This window comes from Branchiostoma belcheri, unplaced genomic scaffold, assembly GCF_001625305.1.
Source record: "Branchiostoma belcheri isolate BF01 breed outbred unplaced genomic scaffold, Haploidv18h27 scaffold24, whole genome shotgun sequence".
In the NCBI taxonomy this organism is placed as follows: domain Eukaryota; kingdom Metazoa; phylum Chordata; class Leptocardii; order Amphioxiformes; family Branchiostomatidae; genus Branchiostoma; species Branchiostoma belcheri.
In genome coordinates this window covers 1,220,792-1,242,303 of record NW_017803843.1, presented here as the reverse complement: position 1 = coordinate 1,242,303, position 21,512 = coordinate 1,220,792, and the positions used below count along the sequence as shown (strand labels likewise).

General features: G+C 40.6%; 2 protein-coding genes across 5 annotated transcripts in view; both read right to left on the bottom strand.

The window, feature by feature from the left end:
• Window positions 1–6,442, bottom strand: part of LOC109471055 (signal-induced proliferation-associated 1-like protein 2) — a 52,820-nt gene extending 46,378 nt beyond the window's left edge. Inside the window, exon 1 of the mRNA XM_019770241.1 lies at window positions 6,360–6,442. The gene's annotated coding sequence lies outside the window, so the exon portion shown is untranslated. The remainder of the gene's footprint in view (window positions 1–6,359) is intronic.
• A 473-nt stretch (window positions 6,443–6,915) lies between these two features.
• On the bottom strand, window positions 6,916–16,017 carry LOC109471053 (methenyltetrahydrofolate synthase domain-containing protein-like). 4 transcript variants are annotated; one of them, XR_002140291.1, is made up of 14 exons: window positions 15,388–16,017; window positions 14,840–14,943; window positions 14,525–14,638; window positions 14,135–14,248; window positions 13,849–13,939; window positions 13,608–13,720; window positions 13,326–13,451; window positions 13,001–13,157; window positions 10,482–10,597; window positions 10,281–10,394; window positions 9,842–9,955; window positions 9,198–9,310; window positions 8,910–9,035; window positions 8,599–8,764 (listed from the first exon to the last, which is right to left on the bottom strand). XR_002140291.1 is itself a non-coding variant. In XM_019770235.1 (12 exons), the coding sequence occupies exons 2-12, from the start codon at window positions 13,683–13,685 to the stop codon at window positions 7,878–7,880; spliced, it is 1,632 nt and encodes a 543-aa protein (XP_019625794.1). In that variant the 5' UTR covers window positions 13,686–13,720; window positions 14,135–14,231; the 3' UTR covers window positions 6,916–7,877. The 4 variants fall into 4 exon arrangements, 3 of the variants coding, with proteins under 3 accessions (XP_019625794.1, XP_019625796.1, XP_019625797.1); XM_019770235.1 differs by lacking the exons at window positions 13,849–13,939; window positions 14,525–14,638; window positions 14,840–14,943; window positions 15,388–16,017 and adding exons at window positions 6,916–8,308; window positions 9,562–9,652 and having other exon boundaries at window positions 14,135–14,231; XM_019770237.1 differs by lacking the exons at window positions 13,001–13,157; window positions 13,326–13,451; window positions 13,608–13,720; ... (3 more) ...; window positions 14,840–14,943; window positions 15,388–16,017 and adding exons at window positions 7,004–8,308; window positions 9,562–9,652; window positions 10,822–12,263.
• Between the last annotated feature and the right edge of the window lie 5,495 nt (window positions 16,018–21,512).

The window sequence follows — 21,512 nt, the reverse complement described above, 5'->3', positions numbered from 1 at the left end:
ATTGTACTACAAAAGAAGTAGATGGCAATGTCAATTTTTTACCTGATCTACTGGACAGCAATTTCAAATTCTCTTTGTTAGTTGATTAAACAGTGAATAAAAATTAAATCATCACAAATCTCTGAAAGTTAAAAGCAAATATCTATGGACAGTGCAAAGAGGTAGCTTTGCATAACATTAAAACATTAAAATCTCTTGCTAATGAACCAAAACATGGTTACTTGTACACACATGCATGACGTGTTGCATACAGAATGTTAACAGGACAAAAGGAAACTGAATCACAGACCCCATTGTCATGATGTGAACAGTCCTGTATGAGTCTATATAACGTACTGCAATAGGAGATCCTAAGGTAAACAAATTGCCATTGGTCGGACCAACTGTTATGAAACCTGAGTGTCTTACCGAGGGTGGCTTCCTACTTAGTAAAGTCTGTATATCCAACAATCAGCACAGGGTAGGATCTTCAGACACTTCTGTGTTTATCTGATAATGGTGCAAACACAACACAAACAACAAGCTGCAAGATGCTCCCAGAACATAGTTTACCACAGGAGACATAACTTAGGCTAGGTTTTCATTTATTATCGTCTATGAATAGCTACCTACCAATGTACCATTACCTTTTCTTTTGAGATCCTACACAAGTGCAGCATAAACTGTTATCATTATTTCTATCTTCATATTAATATTCAGACCTTGCCTTATAATATGGTAAGTCTGTAATACCTTCATGTGAGGTACATGTATATTTGGAATCCTGCCAACTCCAGTGGAAAGGTGAGACTTTGACCTCTCTCAAGAGCTTTGAGATATGAAGAGCTCTCCATATATGTAGTGTTCACAGGTTTGTTACATGGCTGCATGGACCACACCTGAGCCTGGATTTTCACTGCTTAATCAGTGAAACATTATAATGTCTGAAGGTTACAAATTATTTCAGGAAAGGCCTACCAACCTGACTATATAAATAATTGTAACATGCCATGTCATGTAGGGAATAAATTGAAATAAAAATATGATGAATTGAACACCTGCATGCATCAAACAGTGCTTTCTCTGAATATATTTGTGTTTTGTAATTTATATATTCAAAGTACAAAACAGATGCCAACCAATGGCAGCCAGTTTCAACTGCCATCAAAAACAAAGTTCATTGTTGGCACCCTGCCAACACAAATGATCACTGACACAAAAAGGCCCTGTTCAGTTTGGGACAGGGTAGGTATATTTTATCTGGCTTCTCAATACTGTAGATAGAGTAATTATGTTCTGGGCATATATTTCTGGTGTCTATTCACTTGAACTTCATAAGGCCAGAGCAGTTTCTTGTGTTATAAACCCAAAGTGGATTCTCAACATTTTTTGTATAAATACTAACTTATTACGTATAACCAAGGTTATACCCTGGTGGTGAGTATGTTACCCATGAACAACTTGATTTCAGGTAGTAAAATAAACATCAACATTGATTTGTACATGTATATTACTTCTATGAAATTGTGAAAATGTTTCTTGCCTTAGCTCTACCATGGTAATATGGTTAGAAATTGGGTTATACCTGTTCAGACAAAATATGCATTCTTCCAAGGAGCTCATTTCTCCAGAAAACTTGTCTAGACCCATTTAATTGATCCCAGTATGAATGGGGGTATAAACAGCCTGATTACAGTAATACAGCAGTTCATGCAACTGCCTTGTTTGTGTCACCCCCATCAGAACAATGGACCCCTACTGCACTGGAACAATAAGATTACCTGAGAATTAAGTGGAGGATTAACACCTGGGTTCTATGCCATAACACTGAAAGTTTTGCAAATATACTGTTACAAAGGAGAAGTTGTCTAACTTGGAGGTATCAACTCAATAGATTTTATGATACTGTCATGATAGCAAATACCCCTGTACAACTTAATAGATCTACAACAAACAAAACAGGAAACAACTGTTTGCTACATTTCTAGAACATTTCGGAAACCATAAGCTACCTGTCCTGATCCTTGCTGGCATGGTGAGGACATGTTCAACTGTTTACTTTTCTTCTGATACAGACAACCAGGGACAGATGAAGGGCATTCCACACAGAATTTTTGCAGATCCTACATGGACACGGGGCTTGTAGCCAAGCATCCTGTAATGTTGATCCATATGGTAAAAATAAGGTGTCAACATGAAAATGACAAAGAGAGATTGTGTGCTGAATGGCCATCCATTGTGAAAAAGATTGGTGAGACCCTAAGCTCCTACACTGTTCAGTCTTTATCAAACTGTGTTCCCAGTCAATATGGCTGGATCATATGCAACTTGGTAAATCAAAACCTGTGAAGCTACTGTCAAGTGGAACACTATATCACATTATGGTAAGTACTAAGTACTGTATAGACATGTGCTTAGCCTGAACTAAAAGGGTCACATCATTACAGAACCTTATATCAATATCATAAATTACTCTCCTTGCAAGCAGACATGAAAAACTCCCACTCTAGGTGATAAACACTAATGTTTGAGTTTAGCAGTTCCACCATGGCAGGTGCCTGACCTTGTCCTGGGCATGACATCTTTCACCAGCCTGGCAGTGTAACCTGTCTGCTCACACCAGGATTAACTCAACTTCTTCTACAGAGGGTGTGCAAGTGGTCTTCTGGAAACCAGAATCCTAGATAACAATATCAGCATTGTGTGCTAGACCCCCTTTTATACCCTTAAATTTGTTTTGGCCTTGAGATATCTACACTCTTTGCCTCTCTGTATGAACAGTTATCCTTGACTTGGGAGTCAGCAGATTTAGGTAACTACTCACACAAAGGGACCCAACCTTCCTAATGGGTCAATTTATCAAAACAAGACTGTCCTGTCACCAGCCAATCAAGGCCATCTCCATGTCTGAAGAAATGCCCACTCACCTCACTTTATCCTCCACAGAAATCAGACATAATACTGCTATCTAAACAGTATGTAAATGTTACATGGACAAGAATGTACAGAGTCTTTGTAAGCCATACTGTACTGAACAACTTTTGCATTTCTACTGGCTGGTCAGTTCATTTTCATGCCATACATAAAACCATTCATAAGAACACTCCAGGCTCTTTTGGTACTTCAACTCCTGGCAAATACCACTGGTATCACATATTTGGTATACACATAATATGGCACCTCGTTACATTTGCTAAATTCTGAAAAAGGGACAGTATCAGACATGTACATGCAACAAAACAATGCCCATCTATAAACATTTGTTGCAGTAACTTAGTAGCCTGGTGGTTACCAAACCTATTAGCTCCCGAGTCCTACATCCTCTGCAAATATTGAGGATGTAGGACTCGGGAGCTATGATAGGTTTGGTAACCAGGCTAGTAACTTAAGTTAAGGTTCAGCATGGGAAAATTATAACTTGGAAGTGAATTATGAAGCATTCTGTTGGTGATTTGTTTGAAGCGCTAGTTACTATAAGTTTTCTATTGTATTCAAATTTTGAAGGGCATATGAGTGTTTGAAGTATAGAGGAACTGAGTCATGGTTTGTTTGGGGGGGGGGAGTCTGTCACAAATTGGTCAGAACAAACAGACCACTGTTACAGGGCTAATAAGGAAACAGGGTCAAGTTTGGAATAGGTTCACCAGCAAGGGCACTACATGTTATCACTACAGGATTACATGTCCAGTTTGACAGACACAGTTTTATTTCAACTTCTTGGAATACTGTGGGGAACTTCTTAAAGATAGAATTATTCCATTCATACCCCATGGTTTTAACTGATGATTTTTTATTAGAAAATTATACTACACCTCAACATGCACAAAAGTTACAATACTACACATGTATCACAAAATTTACATGTAGGCCACAACAGTTTGGCAAGAAGTACAAAGCTGTAACCAAAGTATAAGAGGGTGGCCATAAGTTATATAAAGCTACCAGCTAGGAAGTCTGGTCAAGATCAAGATACGATTTAGGGTGACAGACTTCCTTTGGCAAACAAAAACCAGAGGATGTATATTGCAGCCGCAGATGGCAGAATTAGATCACATCAGGAACTTGCTACCTTAAACAGACTGGGATAAGGAAATAGGACTGGAATGAATGCCAAGTTCATGCTGCACTTTGGCAGGTGGCATGCTTCACATTCTCCACATCAACATGGAATTTCACACCATGATTCACCAAAGTGATGCAGATCAATGTCTGTCTCATCATATCCCTGAGACCTTTCATTAGAATGGGATTCTAGATCTAACATATACTTCTTTAGAAAGGAATAAAAATGGCTGCAAATTGAATTCCTATATGTGTGCACACTGCACAACATTGAAATGATTTTACAGCTGTACAGAATACGATTAGACAAAATTTCAAGGATTGTTGTTCTCCAGTGCTTCTATAATTGATAAGGAGCTTAAAGAGTGTGAATGAGTGAAATGTACCTCTTTTATGTTGCAAGATTGGACCAGTGAGATCTGGTCCACACTACAGCCTTTGTATCACCATCCCCTGAAGTGTACTTATACTCTCGAACCCATTCTAGCCAGACTCTTCGCCAGAAAACTAACTACAACATGTATATAACACCAACACAACATTTCAATATGTACAATGTAGTCTTACAGTCAAGTTAGTCAGCAACATTTAGAATTTACCATGGTGAGAAGGAATGTCTGATACTATGATACTATGTATAATAATAGCCTAGAGGAATAACCAGTGGTAATTTCAACTCATTTGGCACTCAAAGGTCAACTGCCTGAGGAGATGTTTGTGAGCTTCTGGTTTGATTTTCTTTCTCCTCCAAACACAGACCTACATAGAATTCCAATCAATTTCATTGATAGTATGTTATATATATATATATACTTGATTATACCTGTGTGGTCATGTCAGATATCATTAAACAAAGCTTCAATTATTCTAACAACAGACTTAGTTATGTTTTGCTAGGGATAGTTTTGTATCACTAAGGAGCTAATGATCAACTGTGTGCCAAGTCACAGCACAAATACAAATGTTGCACAGCATAACAAACTAGCAACCATCTGACATAAATGGGTTAGGAGAAATTGACTGGAGAGTTTTGAATGCCTATGCAAATTATTGCTGTGTGACACAATTTACAAGAATTACTAATAACAACTTATATAGTTGTCACTTAATAATCAGTCAGGTAAGCAGAGCAGTTAGAATCTCTTCACACTCATGTATATATAGTATGGTACATGTACATGAATGCTTCTTCACATTCAAAGCAATCTGGTAAATCTGGAAAAGTTTCAAGACTTCATTATATATCAGAATATAATAGTATGCTTTCAAGTAACCAAATGCAGCTGATCAATGTGGCAAGTATATCTGTCCATATTCTAGGACTGTAAACTGATCAGTTCCTCTGCCCCAAGGTATCTAAATCCTGGTTTATAAGGTTTTCCTGTCCTACTTTCAAAGCATCAGGAGACAGGACTTTGAAGTTAAGCAATTTATTGAGTTGCCTTACGACACAACCTCCCCCACCTACACCCCCTACCTATTGAACAAGGACCGTTTTTGACAGTTGAACAAGATCAAGTGTTCTGCCTGCTGCCTTGACCCTTCCCTGTTAGAGGGGGTCAATCTGTCCACCCCAAGGTTGTTGACAAGACCTGCCTTTCTCCGGCCACACCGCTGGACAGTCCAGTCCCCTGTGGCTTGAGTACCAAAACATGCGCAGACAAGCCCATGCACACTATCATTAGAAATGTCAAACAAGCCGGGGCTATTTTAACCATTATTTCCGGTCGCTCCAATCGTGAATATTGCTTTACTATCGATCAATAACTAGCACTCTCCACCAAGTTAGAACTGCCGTAAATGATTTTTACAAACCTTTAAAGGTCCAGAGAGTACGTTACGTATGACTAAGACGTCAAATTTTTGCGGAGGAAGAGGCGGTATGTCCCCACCTGGACGCCTGCGGCGACGGATAATTTTTTTCGTGGCATCCTGTCAGATCACATCTCACCGGATCTGCCCCGGCTGGGCACCGCGATCTGATCGGCATGTATTACCAGGCCGGACACTTATCTTACTTATTGTGGAGCTGATAGCCAAGTAGACTTGTTTAAAGGAGTTGGCCTGTGCTATCCACGGTCTTTAAAGGCTCGATCCTGGGAGAAAATTAGGAACAACACAAAGCTGTTTGCGGGCTGCTAGCACAGACCTGCAGTCTCCATGTTCTACGTTACAAACCTACGGGAGGCCGGCGCTTTCTCGCTGTTCAAACTGTTTCGTGCCGCCGGGATTCTCATGACTTTGTACCCACGGAATACAGAAACGTTAAACGTGCTACAAGAATGTATATTTTAGCTACAGCGACGAGCACAACTCACCTAAATGCAGGGAAAACTGTGGAGATCCGCAATCCGTGCACAGATGTACTGCCAGTATATTTACACTTGGGACACTGGAACCAGCACAGGTCACGTGACCAAACGTCACCGGAACATTCAAACCTCCCAGACGCCGGGATGTACCACTCTATACGGAGGGGTGACTTTAGGGCTTTCAAACCTTTGACGTGTCAACCTTTGGCAAAGTTTGGGATCTTTGGAAACCAAGAAAAAGAAAGCCACAAGAACCTCCTTTTCAGAATAACAGCTGATCAGCTGAAAACTGTACTGGTATTTGAGGGTTTTCAGGGGTTGCTTTGGGATTGCAAGCAGCAACTCAAACTAGCAATAACTGTTATATAATCTATAATCAATGGCTGTGATGTAAACGTATTACCGGTAAATAACGTTACAAGTTATGGTTACCAGATAACAAAAATGTATCATATCATTGCAGTTGCATAACTGCCAATAACTCCATATCTCTGAAATCACTGGGCATTAGCTGTAGTCTACTAAAGCTGTTCTGGGAATGACGATGAAGTCATGTGTTTGGCCATTTTAATCACTACTAATGTTACCAGCTCTCAAATGCATTTTTAATCATGTATGTGTAAAAATATGTGTATAACGATGTGTATAATGATTTAACCTGCATCCTTGTTATTTATTTTGTCTGACCCTTACCTTTTCCCTCACAACCTCAATGAAAAGCTGCCTACAGGCCTCATGATTCTCTCGTGAATAATGAAGCTGAACAGGTGAGTGATCTCCCAACAGTCTATCTGGCATAGTTTCTCCCATTTCTTCTCATCTTCTCTGGAGTATCAGTTACAGAAATTTCATCTGTTGACAATCAGTGTCATGAATTTTAAACTTAAACTAAACTTCCTTTCAAATGGTCTTGTCTGTGCTTGTCAGTTACCATCAACAACTTTTTGAAACTCTTTGAGCATGGAGGTATCAACCACCTTGGTAAGAGCAAGGGGTTATCTTCAAAGAAATGAGTTTATAATTGCCATGTTTCAAGCATTAAATATGGAACTGGCAGCTTCTGCCTACAACTACAGAAGAGACATCTAGCACTACACTGCATTACTGCAGTGTACATGTAAATGTACATTCGTTTTACCATTTCACCTTCAGGAAGACAAGGGTATCTTGTTACAAGAAGCTTTTCTTAACATACCATTTTGAGCATTGTCTGCCCTCTTAGCCCTCAGGTAATTACATATTCAGTTTTTGACAAGGAAAAAAAACACATTGGTGTACAATGCTGACAAATTTAGTGCCATTTAACGTTTGAGCCTTTTATCATCACTGTCCAAAATGAACCAAACATAATGGCAACATTTAGCATAATGAGGTATTCTTCCACCATTGGCTATTATCATAATTATATAATACATAGCATATTACTCTATGGAAGACATCAGATTAAGAACGAAAGCTACTGATGGTCAGCATTTAGCATTTTTCATATTGTTGCTCTTGCAAGCTATTATTGCCATTTCCCATTTAGTTCACAGCATTCTCCTCTGGTTTGCCATCAGCTTTCTTCATTCTCATCTCCTCTCTGCCCTTTGCCCTTTCCACTGTGACCTTTTTACCACTGATCTCCAGCTCCTGCAGTTTCTTCACTGCCTCATCAACATCACTTGCTTCTTTGAACTCTAGAAAAGCGAACCCACGATTCCCCTTCCAGATCACACGCAGCGGGTTGATATTGCTCTCTCGAAGGTGATTTTTAAAGTTGCTGACCCTCAGTGACCCTGGAAGTTTTCCCACCCACAAAGTGAGAGAAGGATCTCTGTCCTGTGGTGGCCTCTTCCTGGCCTCCCCAGCAGAGTTCTTGTCCTGATTGTTAGGTGTGTCTGCTACTTGTGCTTTCTGCTTCCTTTCCCTTGTGGACTTTTCTCTTGGCTTGCCTCTAGGCTGCCTCCTCTTGCCTGAATCGGACAAGCAGATAGCTTCAATGAACATTTGTAAGATGAGCATACCTTGTTCCTAGTTAACATCTTGTTTAAGTTGGAAAAAATCAATACATGTAGCGTTACATGTGTATTATAATAAATCAGGTCATTGCCTTATTGTGGGGGAAAAGAACAAAAGACAACAAAATTAAACAGGGCTGTTGAAAAGCATGTCACAAAACATCACAGGCAAATTTTCTATATCTAATAGACATAATATCAATATTACTGCTGAGTTTGGGGTAAGTTTCAGCATCACAATTCACCTTTCTCTTTGTCTTTAGCAGGTTCTCCAGATTTTTCTTCGGCCCTTTTTTGTACATCCTTTGTTGATTCTCCTTCAGCCTTTATCTGCACGTCCTTCCCAGCAGCCCTCTCTTTCTGTCGCAGTTTCCGCAGAATGGGAATCTGCTGTAACATTTCTGCATCCACCTTTAGAAAGGTTGAGAAGTTGAGCTTGTGCAGTTTCCAGTTACACTGATCAATATCCAAACAATGGCAATAAAATGAAGTTCATTATACTCTTCATGGATCATCATAATCTATTGAAAATGTCAGAGAATAACATGTTGAATACCTTGGACCAGATAATGCCTTGTGGTTTGGGTCGCTGACAGTTGGTCTGGATGACCTCAGTTGGGGTCAAGATCCAATCCACGGTGATGTCATGTGACTCAACCAGCTCTTCTGGGATGTCAATCACCTGGAGAAGGAAATGGCAATCAATATGATGATCTGAATGCAGGTTGACATAAATCACAGTATTCACGGTTGACAGGAAAGCAGACCTTTTGTGACATAACACACATTCTATATCTAGTTAAACATCCAGACATCAACATCAAACTTTTGTTCCAAAGCTCACCTGACAGTCATGAACTGTAGTGACAATGATAGTGTCTGGGGTGACAGCTCCCATGGTTACTAACATAGCCCACTCCATGTCTCCAAACCCCTCTCCTTTTCCTATCCTGTAGCCTGTAGACAAAGTTCATATTCAAATTATCTACCACACACAATAATTTGATTTATCATCTATCCGTTGCATCAGGCAAATTGCAGTGCAATATACATGGTATGAAGTCTCTTTAATTCTGCCAAGCACTTGAAGGGTGTGTTAGGAAGAAATTCAGTAAAGCAATGAAACTGCTACATGCTAATAAAGTTCTATCTACGGCTCTACCAGATGCACATTTTTCCTCAAAGTGAAATAGACAGTACCCACTCACCTTTCCTAGACACAGCGACAGACCCACAGACTACAAGGTCTATCTTGACCATGTCATCCAGCCCTACAGGAATGCTGTGCTTATCAATACCCTTTAGATATGGGACAGACAGAGACAGGAAAACAGAATGGTTAGTTATAAAATAGAATAAGGCAAAGATGTGAACACCTGTATTACCTTGGCTATAGAAAAGCTTGCATCAAGAGTGATATTGATGTTAGTGTAGGATTTTTAAAAAAGGGCTGGTAAAATCTATATGAATATTTGTTAAACTTGACACCTGTCTTGTTGCACAGGTCCTGAGTGACTGCTTGTTGGCACCAGCAGGTGGAGTGATCCTGTTGAACAGTCCATTCCTCAGACGGGGGGTTGGCACAAGGAGGGTCTTACCTGCCTGAGAGAGGAGGTATACATCTGACATCAGATATAATCTGAAAATCAGTCTAATAAAGGAATCTATGTTACTAACAAGGACCAATGGAACAATGGAAAATTCCTGAAAATGTTTTGTATGAAACTTGATGTATTCTGAACAGGCAATTACATATCTGAATGTGTCAGGGGTAAGATACATGTTTTCCAATGGTTATACGGAACCATTTCTATAATGAATATTCAACAGAAAATTTCCTCTGCATGTAACCTAGACTCCTGTAATCTAGAATCCTGGTGTTACCTCCAGGGGCGGTTATACCTGTATACTGATACAGATAACATACCTCCATGATGAGGAACCGGACATTTTCCTGGGGCTTGTCTGGGTTGACTTTCACAAACCGTGCCTGTTGGAAAGGCTTGAGTGCAGTAATCTTTTCTGCAGCTGCAGCAGCATTCTGGGATATAATAGAAGTAAGTGAGATGAAAAGTGGCTCACTGAAAGATAGTGAAACACAGATATCATGAAAAAAAGAGACTCTGACCTTAAAGTTTGGGATGCGATGATGTACTGGCCGAGGGAAGTTGGCAAGGTCATTTTTCTCAATGTGGTCCCAAATCTGCTGTCGGATGCTCCACTTTGTCACACCTGGGGAAGATACTAGTATGACACTTTAACAACAGTCTACCTGCTAAGTATGGCTTTATAGGTTACATTCCCTGTTAGTTTTACCCTTTGTCATGGGTCTGTTCAAATAGGATGATAAATACAGGCTTCAGTACGTTGATGAAGAGCTGACATTTCCTTCACCTCTCAGGTAACGTTACGTGTAGAGAATGATACAGAAATCTAGCCAGGAGCAGCAGAGTTTAATCGCAATATACCTGTTGCTGCAGGGACGTTCTTTTCGTCCCCTGACCCTGTCTCACTCTCAACCAGTCCTCCTGAGTCAGACATGACTTCTCACTTGGTTTTGAACGCGTTAGTTTCTACAAATTTGCAATAACAGTCTACAATATATGGATGGGGAAAAAGGTGGACGCCGGAAAGATCCAGTTACGAAATATCTTGACCTTCGACCCGAATCCAGCCTGTTACACTTCTGTCCTAATTGGGGGGTGGTAGTGAAATTTTTATTCCATTCCAAATATTTCAAAATTCATTGATGATAGATTCTTATATTTACATTTTTCATCACATTATTATATAAGCTATTGATACAGTCCTGTTTTAGACTGCTTCTCAAATTGACTATCCCGATCTTCAGCTCACTCCTCCTCGAGAGTAGTTTGGTCCACTGAAAAAGATGGCGGCGCCCGTGTTGGAAAAAAATAACGTTTCTTTGTCTCGTTCCGTCGTCTCTCGCTCTTGTAGCAACGTGTTTCGACGAACAACGTTGCCTGTGGTATTTGCTGTGCAGTCCCGGGGATTCAAAGAAAGTATGTGAACAATAATTTGGTGGTTCCTCAGCAGCATACAATCAGTAATTTCACAGCCCGATCAGCCTCAGTGCATGCTGTCACAACTTCTGACCAAGGAGCTACAGTTTTTCTTCTTCCTCTTACCTCCCTTGTAAAATAAAAGTAGTGCATATTTTGCTAGGGAAAGTTTTGTATCACCAGGGAGCTAATGATCAACTGTGTGTCGAGTGACTCGAGTCACAGTACAAATTATTATACGGCCTAAACTGGAACTAAGCTCCTACCTTTAATACCGAAGACATCTACTCTACTCTACAAACGTTGCTCGGCATAACAAACTACAAACCATAAGGCTGATTAGCCATGTTTTTGTAACAAAGATACCATTATGATTCTCAGGAATAAATAAAAGATTTGACATCTAGCACTACACTGCTTTCTTTACCTATGTAGCAAGATAAGTTTTGTTTTCCTGCTTCACTTTCAGTAAGGCAATAATCTTATTGTAACAATGGCAAAAAGTTTTTTTTTTAACATGAACTTTGAGCACTGTCTGCCTTCTTAGCCTGCAGCAATCTATTAAGAAAAATGAACTACATTAGTGTACAGTGAAAACACATTTAATGCCAAATGTTTGCGCATTTTATCATCACTGTCCAAAATGAACCAAACACAATGGCAACATTGTTAGGTATTTTCCCCTGTTGAGCATGATTCACTCAAGGAGGTTAAATACAAGTATTTAGCCTCCTTGATTAGCTTCATCATTCATGATTTTTTTAACATGCTTGGGTATAGCATGATTAAATAACAGACATTTTACACTTTGGAAGTCAGAAGATAAAGTACTAGTATCAGCATTATGATAACAGTTAAACTTTACGTGACCAACACCAAGTCCCAATTTACTTGGTGTTGGTCACGTAAAGTTTAACTGTTATCATAATGTTATATACCAACACAGATGAACTTTCATACTAGTATCAGCATTTAGCATTTTTCACATTGCTGTTCTTGCAAGCAACCAGTTCACAACCTCAGGCTTGCTATCAGCTGCAGCTTTCTCCATTGACCTCCTTGTCTCCATCTCGTCCCTGCCCTTTGCCCTTTCCACTGTGACCTTTTTACCACTGATCTCCAGCCCCTGCAGTTTCTTCACCACCTCAACAACATCACTTGCTTCTTTGAACTCTAGAAAAGCGAACCCACGATTCCCCTTCCAGATCACACGTAGCGGGTTGATATTGCTCTCTTGAAGGTGACCCTGGAAGTTTTCCCACCCACAAAGTGAGAGAAGGATCTCTGTCCTGTGGTGGCCTCTTCCTGGCCTCCCCAGCAGAGTTCTTGTCCTGATTGTTAGGTGTGTCTGCTACTTGTGCTTTCTGCTTCATCTCCCTTGTGGGCTTTTCTCTTGGCTTTCCTCAAGGCTGCCTCCTGTCTAAACCAGACAAGCCAATAGTTTCAATGGAAAGCAAGGTACATTTGTATGAGGAGCATGTCTTGTTAATAGTGGGCATATTGTTTAAGGTGGAAAAATGTATCTATAATCAGGTCCTTGTTTTGTTTGTTGGGAAAAGAGTCATATTACAAAAGTATTGTTACTTGCATGTAGTTTGGGGTGAGGTCCAGCATCAAACCTCACCTTTTTCTTTATCCAGTTCTCCAGATTTTCCTTCAGCATTATCTAGATCCTTTGTAGATTCTCCTTCAGCCTTTATCTGCACATCCTTCCCAGCAGCCCTCTCTTTCTGTCGCAGTTTCCGCAGAATGGGAATCTGCTGTAACATTTCTGCATCCACCTTTAGAAAGGTTGAGAAGTTGAGCTTGTGCAGTTTCTAGTTACACTGAGAAACACATTAGTATCCAGACAATGGCAATAAGATGAAATTCTTTACACTCTTCATGGATCATCAGAATCTATTGGAAATGCCAGAGATCAACATGATGAATTACGGTAAGTGGAGTACCTTGGACCAGATAATGCCTTGTGGTTTGGGTCGCTGACAGTTGGTCTGGATGACCTCAGTTGGGGTCAAGATCCAATCCACAGTGATGTCATGTGACTCAACCAGCTCCTCTGGGATGTCAATCACCTGGAGAAGGAAACAGCATATAAGTATGATAGACAGTATGACTACAGGTTGACATCATTTGCCCAAAATTGCAATACTGTTGTAAAGAAAGCACCTTTTATCTAGTTGGGCAACCAAACTTCAATATCAAAGTTTTGTTCCAAACTGAAAGCTCACCTGACAGTCATGAACTGTAGTGACAATGATAGTGTCTGGGGTGACAGCTCCCATGATCACTAACATAGCCCACTCCATGTCTCCATACCCCTCACCCTTTCCTATCCTGTAGCCTGCAGATAAATATCATACTCAAATTACCTATCACACTTGGTAATTTGATTTATCATCTATATGTATTTGTTGTATCAGACAAATTGCAATGCGATACATAGCGGTAATACACTGATTAAACTCTCACCTTTTCTAGACACAGCGACAGAGCCACAGACAACGAGGTCTATCTTGACCATGTCATCCAGCCCTACAGGAATGCTGTGCTTATCAATACCCTTTAATTATGAGACAGAGGGAGACAGGAATGGTTACCCAGTTAGTCATGATATGGAGGAAGGCAGTGAACACCTGTACATGTATTACCTTGGCTATAAAGAGCTTGGATCAATGAGCATTGCTAGGAATAGAGTAAGATAAAACAAACGACCAGACTTTAGGGCTGGCAAAATTTATATGAATATTTGTTAAACCTGTCTTGTTGCACAGGTCCTGAGTGACTGCTTGTTGGCACCAGCAGGTGGAGTGATCCTGTTGAACAGTCCATTCCTCAGACGGGGGGTTGGCACAAGGAGGGTCTTACCTGCCTGGGAAAGGATGTATACATCACACATGATTGGGAAATCCATCTATGGTATTAACAAGGACAAACTGAACAGTTAATGGACATTCCTGAAAATTTTTTATGAAACTTTATGTACATGTATTTTGAATTATCAATGACTTGTCTGAATGTAGTCATGTCAAGTATAAGCCTTAGTAACATGAACTGGGGTAATGTTTTCCAATGGTTATATGGGTACTGTTTCTGTGATGAATAGTCAAATGAACATTTCCTAGATTCCTGTAACAGGTGACCTTACCTCCATGATAAGGAACCGGACATTTTCCAGGGGCCTGTCTGGGTCGACTTTCAGAAACCGTGCCTGTTGGAAAGGCTTGAATGCAGTAATCTTCTCTGCAGCAGTAGCAGCATTCTGTGATGTAAAAGCAAGTGTGTTACAAAAATTGGCACACAAAGGTGACAGACAGATTTGTGTCTGTATAGTCTGTATAACTGCCCCTCAGCATAACACACCAGTTTCACAGGCACGCGACGTGGCGGAAGCTGGCTACCGGTACATTTCACCATGGAGGTGATTAAACCAAAAGATGGTGTGAAAGAAGTTGATTCTCACCTTAAAGTTTGGGATGCGATGATGTACTGGCCGAGGGAAGTTGGCAAGGTCATTTTTCTCAATGTGGTCCCAAACCTGCTGTCGGATGCTGCACTTTGTCACAACTGGGGAAGATAAGAACAAAACCTTCCAGTCTACCTGGTATATAATTAACGATTCAGAGCAAAGTTTTGAAGGCTACACATCCATTAAAGAGATTACTCCATTATATTATTAAAAGTAGATATGCCAACATCCATATAACTAAGGGTGAATGGGGCATGCCTATTAAACCTCTACCTAACAGGGCTAATAACATGAACAATGAAATCTATGTTTCTAGATGATGTCCTGTCATAATCTTGTGGTAACGTTAATTTGTTTGTAGTAATAGCTAGCGTGAGCGCTCCACGGATAAGTGCCAGGCCAAAACGGCTGCCGTGACGCAACATGGATCACGGCGCCTGCATGGTACAGTTGCCAGAAATCGGTCGACAAAGTGTCATTGTACTATGTTGCACAGTTAACGCGTTATATTTGTAGCCAGGAGCACCAGTGTTTACCGTTACCTGTTGCTGCAGGAACGTTTTTTTCGACCCCTGACCCAGTCTCACTCTCGACCAGTCCTCCCGACTCAGACATAACGTGGTTTTGTAACGCGTTCGTTTCTACAAATTTGCAGCAACAATAATACATGTATAACAGTCTGCAAGTACTGTCGCAACTGTCGCAACATGTAAACATGTATGAGAGATCCAGTTACGAAATAGTTTGACCTTCGACCCGGATTTAGGCTGTCACACTTCTGTCCTGAGTGAGGGGTGGTAGTGAATACATTAGTACATTTAAAACATCTCAAAATTTATTGATATTAGATTATTATACAGTTTGTTTAAAATCACGTAGGTTATTAATGAATTTCTGTTTTAGACTGATTCTCAAATTGATGAACCCGATCTTCTGCTCAAACGTCCTCGAGAGTACTAATAGTTGGGTCCACTGAAAAAGATGGCGGCGCCCGTGCTGGGAAAAATGTTGGCTTCTCTGTCTCGTTCTGTCGTCTCCCGCTCTTGTAGCAACGTGTTTCGACGAACAACGTTGCCTGTGGTGTGTTCTGTGCAGTCCCGGGGATTCAGAGAAAGTATGTGAACAATTATTTGGTGGTTCCTTTGTAGCATACAATTATGAGTTGTATAGTCTGAACGACCTCAGAGCAAATAATTTTTTTAGACTAGAGTGATTTTGAGACTTCAACAGATGCAGTACTGACGTTACAGAATGAAATTGTTATATTTGTCAAACTTAATGATGTTAATCAGCTATGATGAAAATGAAATGTTGTATTTGTTGTCCCTGCTTAACATCAATTTATTCGACTAAACATGGTCTCCAGGGGAAGCAGGACATTTCGGCCCATGGACGCTTCGGCCATGGACATTTAATAGGACACTTCGGCCACATGCGGTGGACGTTTCGGCCACATGCCGGGGACACTTCGGCCACGTTATTTATTGACAATACTAAGTTATCAAATAAATGTACGGTGTACTATATGATATGATGTATGAACACATACCGATTATTCGGAAAATCTGCAATAAAACCCACCGCAGTTAACTTATATTTGAAATACTAAGTTGCTATCTTGTACCAAGGAGGTTAAATACATATTTAACCTCAAGCTCTTTGCTTGTACGAAAATAAGTATGTCCGTATACTCATCGTCTCTCGGAGTACATTGACAATCAGATTTCAAGTCAAAAGGGACCGCGCCCTTTTGTCCGACGACGTCTCTGCGTACCTTACACGCTCATATTATTTCATACAGAAATGTAAGAATCATTTGGAAAACTAATGACAAGAAACACGAACTTGTGTATGATGAAACGGATTTTATTCTATCGCTGATGGTACCGTAGCACCGTAGGAAACTGATTCTGAAAAAGAAAATAAGAATGAGATATGATTGCATTTGTCAAGAAAATACATGTACATTCGTTTTGCCATGTTTGCTTTCGCCTAGCCTGACTAATCGCGCTCCTGGCGGCCGGCCGCCCCGAAGTTGCCTCCGGCCAAGAGCTTGTGCAACACAGATTTGCTTTCGCCTTGCTTGCTTGAGGCCGAAGTGTCCAGTATTGGGACATTCGGCACGTGGCCGAAACGTCCAGCACATGTGGCCGAAACGTCCAGCACATGTGGCCGAAACGTCCAGCACATGTGGCCGAAACGTCCAGGCCGAAGTGTCCATGGGCCGAAACGTCCGACATTCGTAGAAGAAGACCTAGAGTGTGTAGCTGCCAACATTATATTTTCAAAGAACAAAAGCTACAACTACAACAAAGGAGGTTATATGCCTAGCTACTGGGATTTGATACTAAATGAAAGGATGTTGATAAGGAAGTTTGAAGTTTACAAGGCATTGCTACTGATAAAAATAAAATAGTATGCCCTAGTTCATCACAAAAGATTTTCAACATTCATCGGGGCAATCTTCCACTCTGAGTCTGAAGTCATGTTGTAACATGTTTTTCTGCAGCTTTGTTTTGTTGTATCTGCTGTTCATTATCTTGCTAATCAATCACTGTCAAGATGACAGACATGGACAACACCTAGCACCTCAGTGCTCAAAGGCTTCAAAGACACAATTGTCACTTCACCCTCTTACCATAACAATACAAACTGGGGTTTCATCTATTGTGTTTCAAATTGTTGAACAAAAATACCTACTCTGAGTTTCGTTGATGAGGGTCCTATATTTGTGCCTGAGCTGTCTCCTGTCTGGGAGGTCCGCCCCACCGGCGGGAGGGGACGCCAGGCCGTCCTGGTCCTCCAGTCCGTCGGGCTCGCCCGCTCCCTCGCCGTTCTCCGCCATGTCATCCCGCGGCGCCCTGCCTGCCTGCCCGCCTGACCGTGACCTTCCAGTACCTGGCATTGTTTTGTCGGCAGACGTGCGGATCGTAAACAACAACAGAACAGCAGAAACGTGCGCAGACGAGAACGCGGAAGCAAAAAGCTCCGAAAGTAATTTTCGTTTGTCTGGCTTTCGGGACCTTTGACTGTTCACGTCAAAGTTCACGTCCTGATGATCGACTCGATTCTAAAGAGAATATACGACTGGATGCTTCCTAAAGTTAACGAACGGACAGACTATGGATGGACGTAAACACAGCAGAATGTGTCCCGGACTGACTGGACCGCCCACGGAAGTTTTCGCGCCGGAACTTAAATGAAGTGCGCATGCCCGGTACCATACCGCCGTGTCGTCTGCAAGCGGCGATCTGACTGGATCTGCGTCATTGGCGGGAACCGGAGGAACGGGTCAAAACCCCGGGCAAATTATCAATCACTTGCTCAAAATAACCAGAAAAACAAACCGAAATCGACTCAAATATATTATTTGTACTCATATGATATACATTTATTGTAGCTTCCTTCCGATTCTCAGGCAGAAAATAGAAATTCTGCTTTGAATATTAGATTTCGCGCCAAATTCTCAATACCAAGTAAACCAATCATGCATTCCCTTATGGAATCGGTTAATGAACGTGTCCTAATTTGTCAAAGTTTAACCAAAACTTAAGATATGATACTAATAGAATTATTTTTTATCATTTATTTATAACTATGATGGATTTTTTATATATTTCATCGTGAAATTTGGACTCTTTCGTTACGTCTAATTTTACGCCCAGGATGCATTGCGCAGGGATGATCTCAACCTGCGCAGTAGAATGCGCAGATCACGAATTTACACAGCAAGTAACGGCCATGAAATTCAAAATTTCTCCTAACGTTGTTGGACGGACGGAAAATTTGTCAGATTGCGAGCTTGTCGGACGTGTTTTCGCCGTTGTAGAAGGTAAGGGAGGCTCGTTTCGAGCCCAGCACACGTGTGACTGTAGGTGAAGTGCACCCCACGCCAGGTTTTTAGGTTAGGTTTGTGATTTTGACAGAAACCTTCAACAGTTGAGAAACCAGTCTGTTCCCAACAGACTGACCCTAGCCCCCATATGACCAATTCCGGTCATTTATTTGCTTCATACCGGGACCGACAGTCATTACATCAATATGAATTTATGTTTCACTTGTTGGTGTTACTTAGGAAATCCTTCAGGTGTTTTGCATAAATTTTGCTGCCCGGGGCCATGGGGGCATTCTGCTGAAGTGACGAATTTTCGGGATGTTTTGACATTTGATTCTGAAGTTCGGCCCAGATGTTACACCCCACGTCTGTACCGGATGAGGTCGTGTGGGGTCAAGTATTGCACAAGCAAATCTGTCTTTTCCTCAGACTGAAATACGCCACAATGTTGGCCTTTTTACAACATGTCGCATAATTATTCTGGGCATTACTGTCAGCTTCACAGGCCAAGACCAACACCATAATTTTTACCTGCCAAAAAGTGTCCATTGATAACTGAAGGGCATTCGCATAATTCGTGTAATATGATATGAAAAATTTCATGCCTTTAGTTTAGGTGTCCAGTAGAAGCTACTGGCCTGTGTCCCATCAAATCTTATTGTCGCACATAGAAATGGTAATGGCTGGGACTAAGACTGTCAGTGAGAGAGCACACAGTTTGACACACAATTATACCGGGCAGCAATACTTTCTCCTGTTTGTCAACAGTCCAAAGTACACCAGTGGGATGGTCCTGTGTATTGCTTTCTGAAGATGATAAACATGTAAACACGAAATAATCCAAATTGAAAAACACAAATCGTTATGATTATCACGGTTAAGTGAAAACTGAAAAATGTCAGTGACTGAGTGAGTCAATGTACATCACATTCGTAGTACATTATTTGTCATGTACATGTATACTGTTAAAAGTGGACATTCATGATGCATATGGCAATTTTGTTATTGATATAATAAGTAGGTTAAATGTAATAATGTCACATGTAGATAGACTAGCGTGGCATCTGTCCAAAGTTACCATTAATATCCATGGAGGATAACCCAATAATGAAAACCAGACGATATTGATTCATATCGCTGGCTAGTTAACAGCCTACAGATTCCATGTAGACATGCAGTTTGATATTTCAGGCTAACACGAAAATTATATTAACTGAAGTCTGATGACTGAATTGGCTCTATTGCACTCAGACCACAGATAATACTTCTCTATTTGCAAAGCTCTGTCATCAGTTGCAGATAAGAACACTCAAGAATGTAGATGTGTACAAATCAAATGTGTACACTTGGGTGAGGTCAGGTTAGCTCAAGTATGTTTGGCTCTGAAAAGGTTTACGACTAATACAAGCTTTGGGTGTGTCTTGAAGGCTTGTCTATAATATATGTGAGGAGTGCAAACATGTGCAAATGCAAATGTGTGTAAAATTTTGGCTCCACAGTCCACTACTTCAGTACTTGCATGCCTCCTTTATCTATCCTTAAATGGCACAGTTGGAATGTTAAATCAATGCTTATTAGCCTACTACTAGGACTATTGATAACTTGATATTGACCTTGACCCCCATTGCTTAGCAATTAATTTATTATTTATAGTGTTCTGAATTTGGAATATTCATGATTTATGTTCTTATAAATTTTGGAATACTAGTAGTAGTACATGTACCTGTTAGTTACATTCTCTATTCTGGTGCCATGCCTACTAAATCCTTTTGAAATTTGGAAGATACTAGAAAATGCAAAGCCAAAATATATTCAGATATCATACAGTCATCATGCTTCTTTGAATGTCACCCTGAATTGATAGAATGACATCATAGGGCAAACGGGGTCACCCACTTAATGATCTATTTATATCTCCCATGGGAGATGAGCTGTTTACTGTGTTGTTGTTTTACTGTAAACTGGGAACACGTAGGTGTTAGGCTAGAACTTGTTGATAAATTTGCCTCTGCCAGCAAGAATATGGACTGATCTAATCTACAATCTGTACCAGTAGGTCAGTAACACACAGCCTAGTGAATAGGCATGCATCGCCATCACGAAGCTCATCTAATTACTTGCCTACTTCAATCAATTAAGCTTCAGCCTGCTAAGATAGCCTGGCCATTTGGCACACATTTGTATTGAGTATGAGGTTACTAGTAGGCAGAACGGAGAAGGTTAAACCTTTTAAATTCATGAAATTGATGTGGGAGACACGGGATACCAGATGTCACCCAAACTTGATGTTGGGAAAGTCCTGCATGTATGTCAGTATGTATGGTAATGAATGCACTGGTGTAATCTAAGTACTTATGTGTATGAACAAAATATAGTGTATGACCAAGGACATGTATGATTGGTGAGATACAGCTTTGTGGGCTGTATGGGAGTATTGGTCATACATTATGCATAGGCTAGAATATAAAAGACGAAATAATTCCCAAGTCCCAACTGAATCTCTTGCAAAGTACAAGTATACTAGTAGTAGTCTGTGAATCACGTCTGATCAAAGATTCATGTACAGAGAGACGTGGGCAGACATACATGTGACAGGAAAACACATGATCCTATACGTCAAACTGATGCAGAGGATGTACAATGTACATATTCCCACGTAATCCTGTCTGCATAGATAGGAGCAGTACTAAGTCTTGCTCTTTCTGCCTACTTACTTTCGTATGTATCTCTGCTTTATAAATAGTTTTACATGATATATGGGATTACCCTAAGAGCCACCTGCCATTCCTAAGTGGATGGCTCCTTTGCAAATAAGTTCATGGACATGAATAT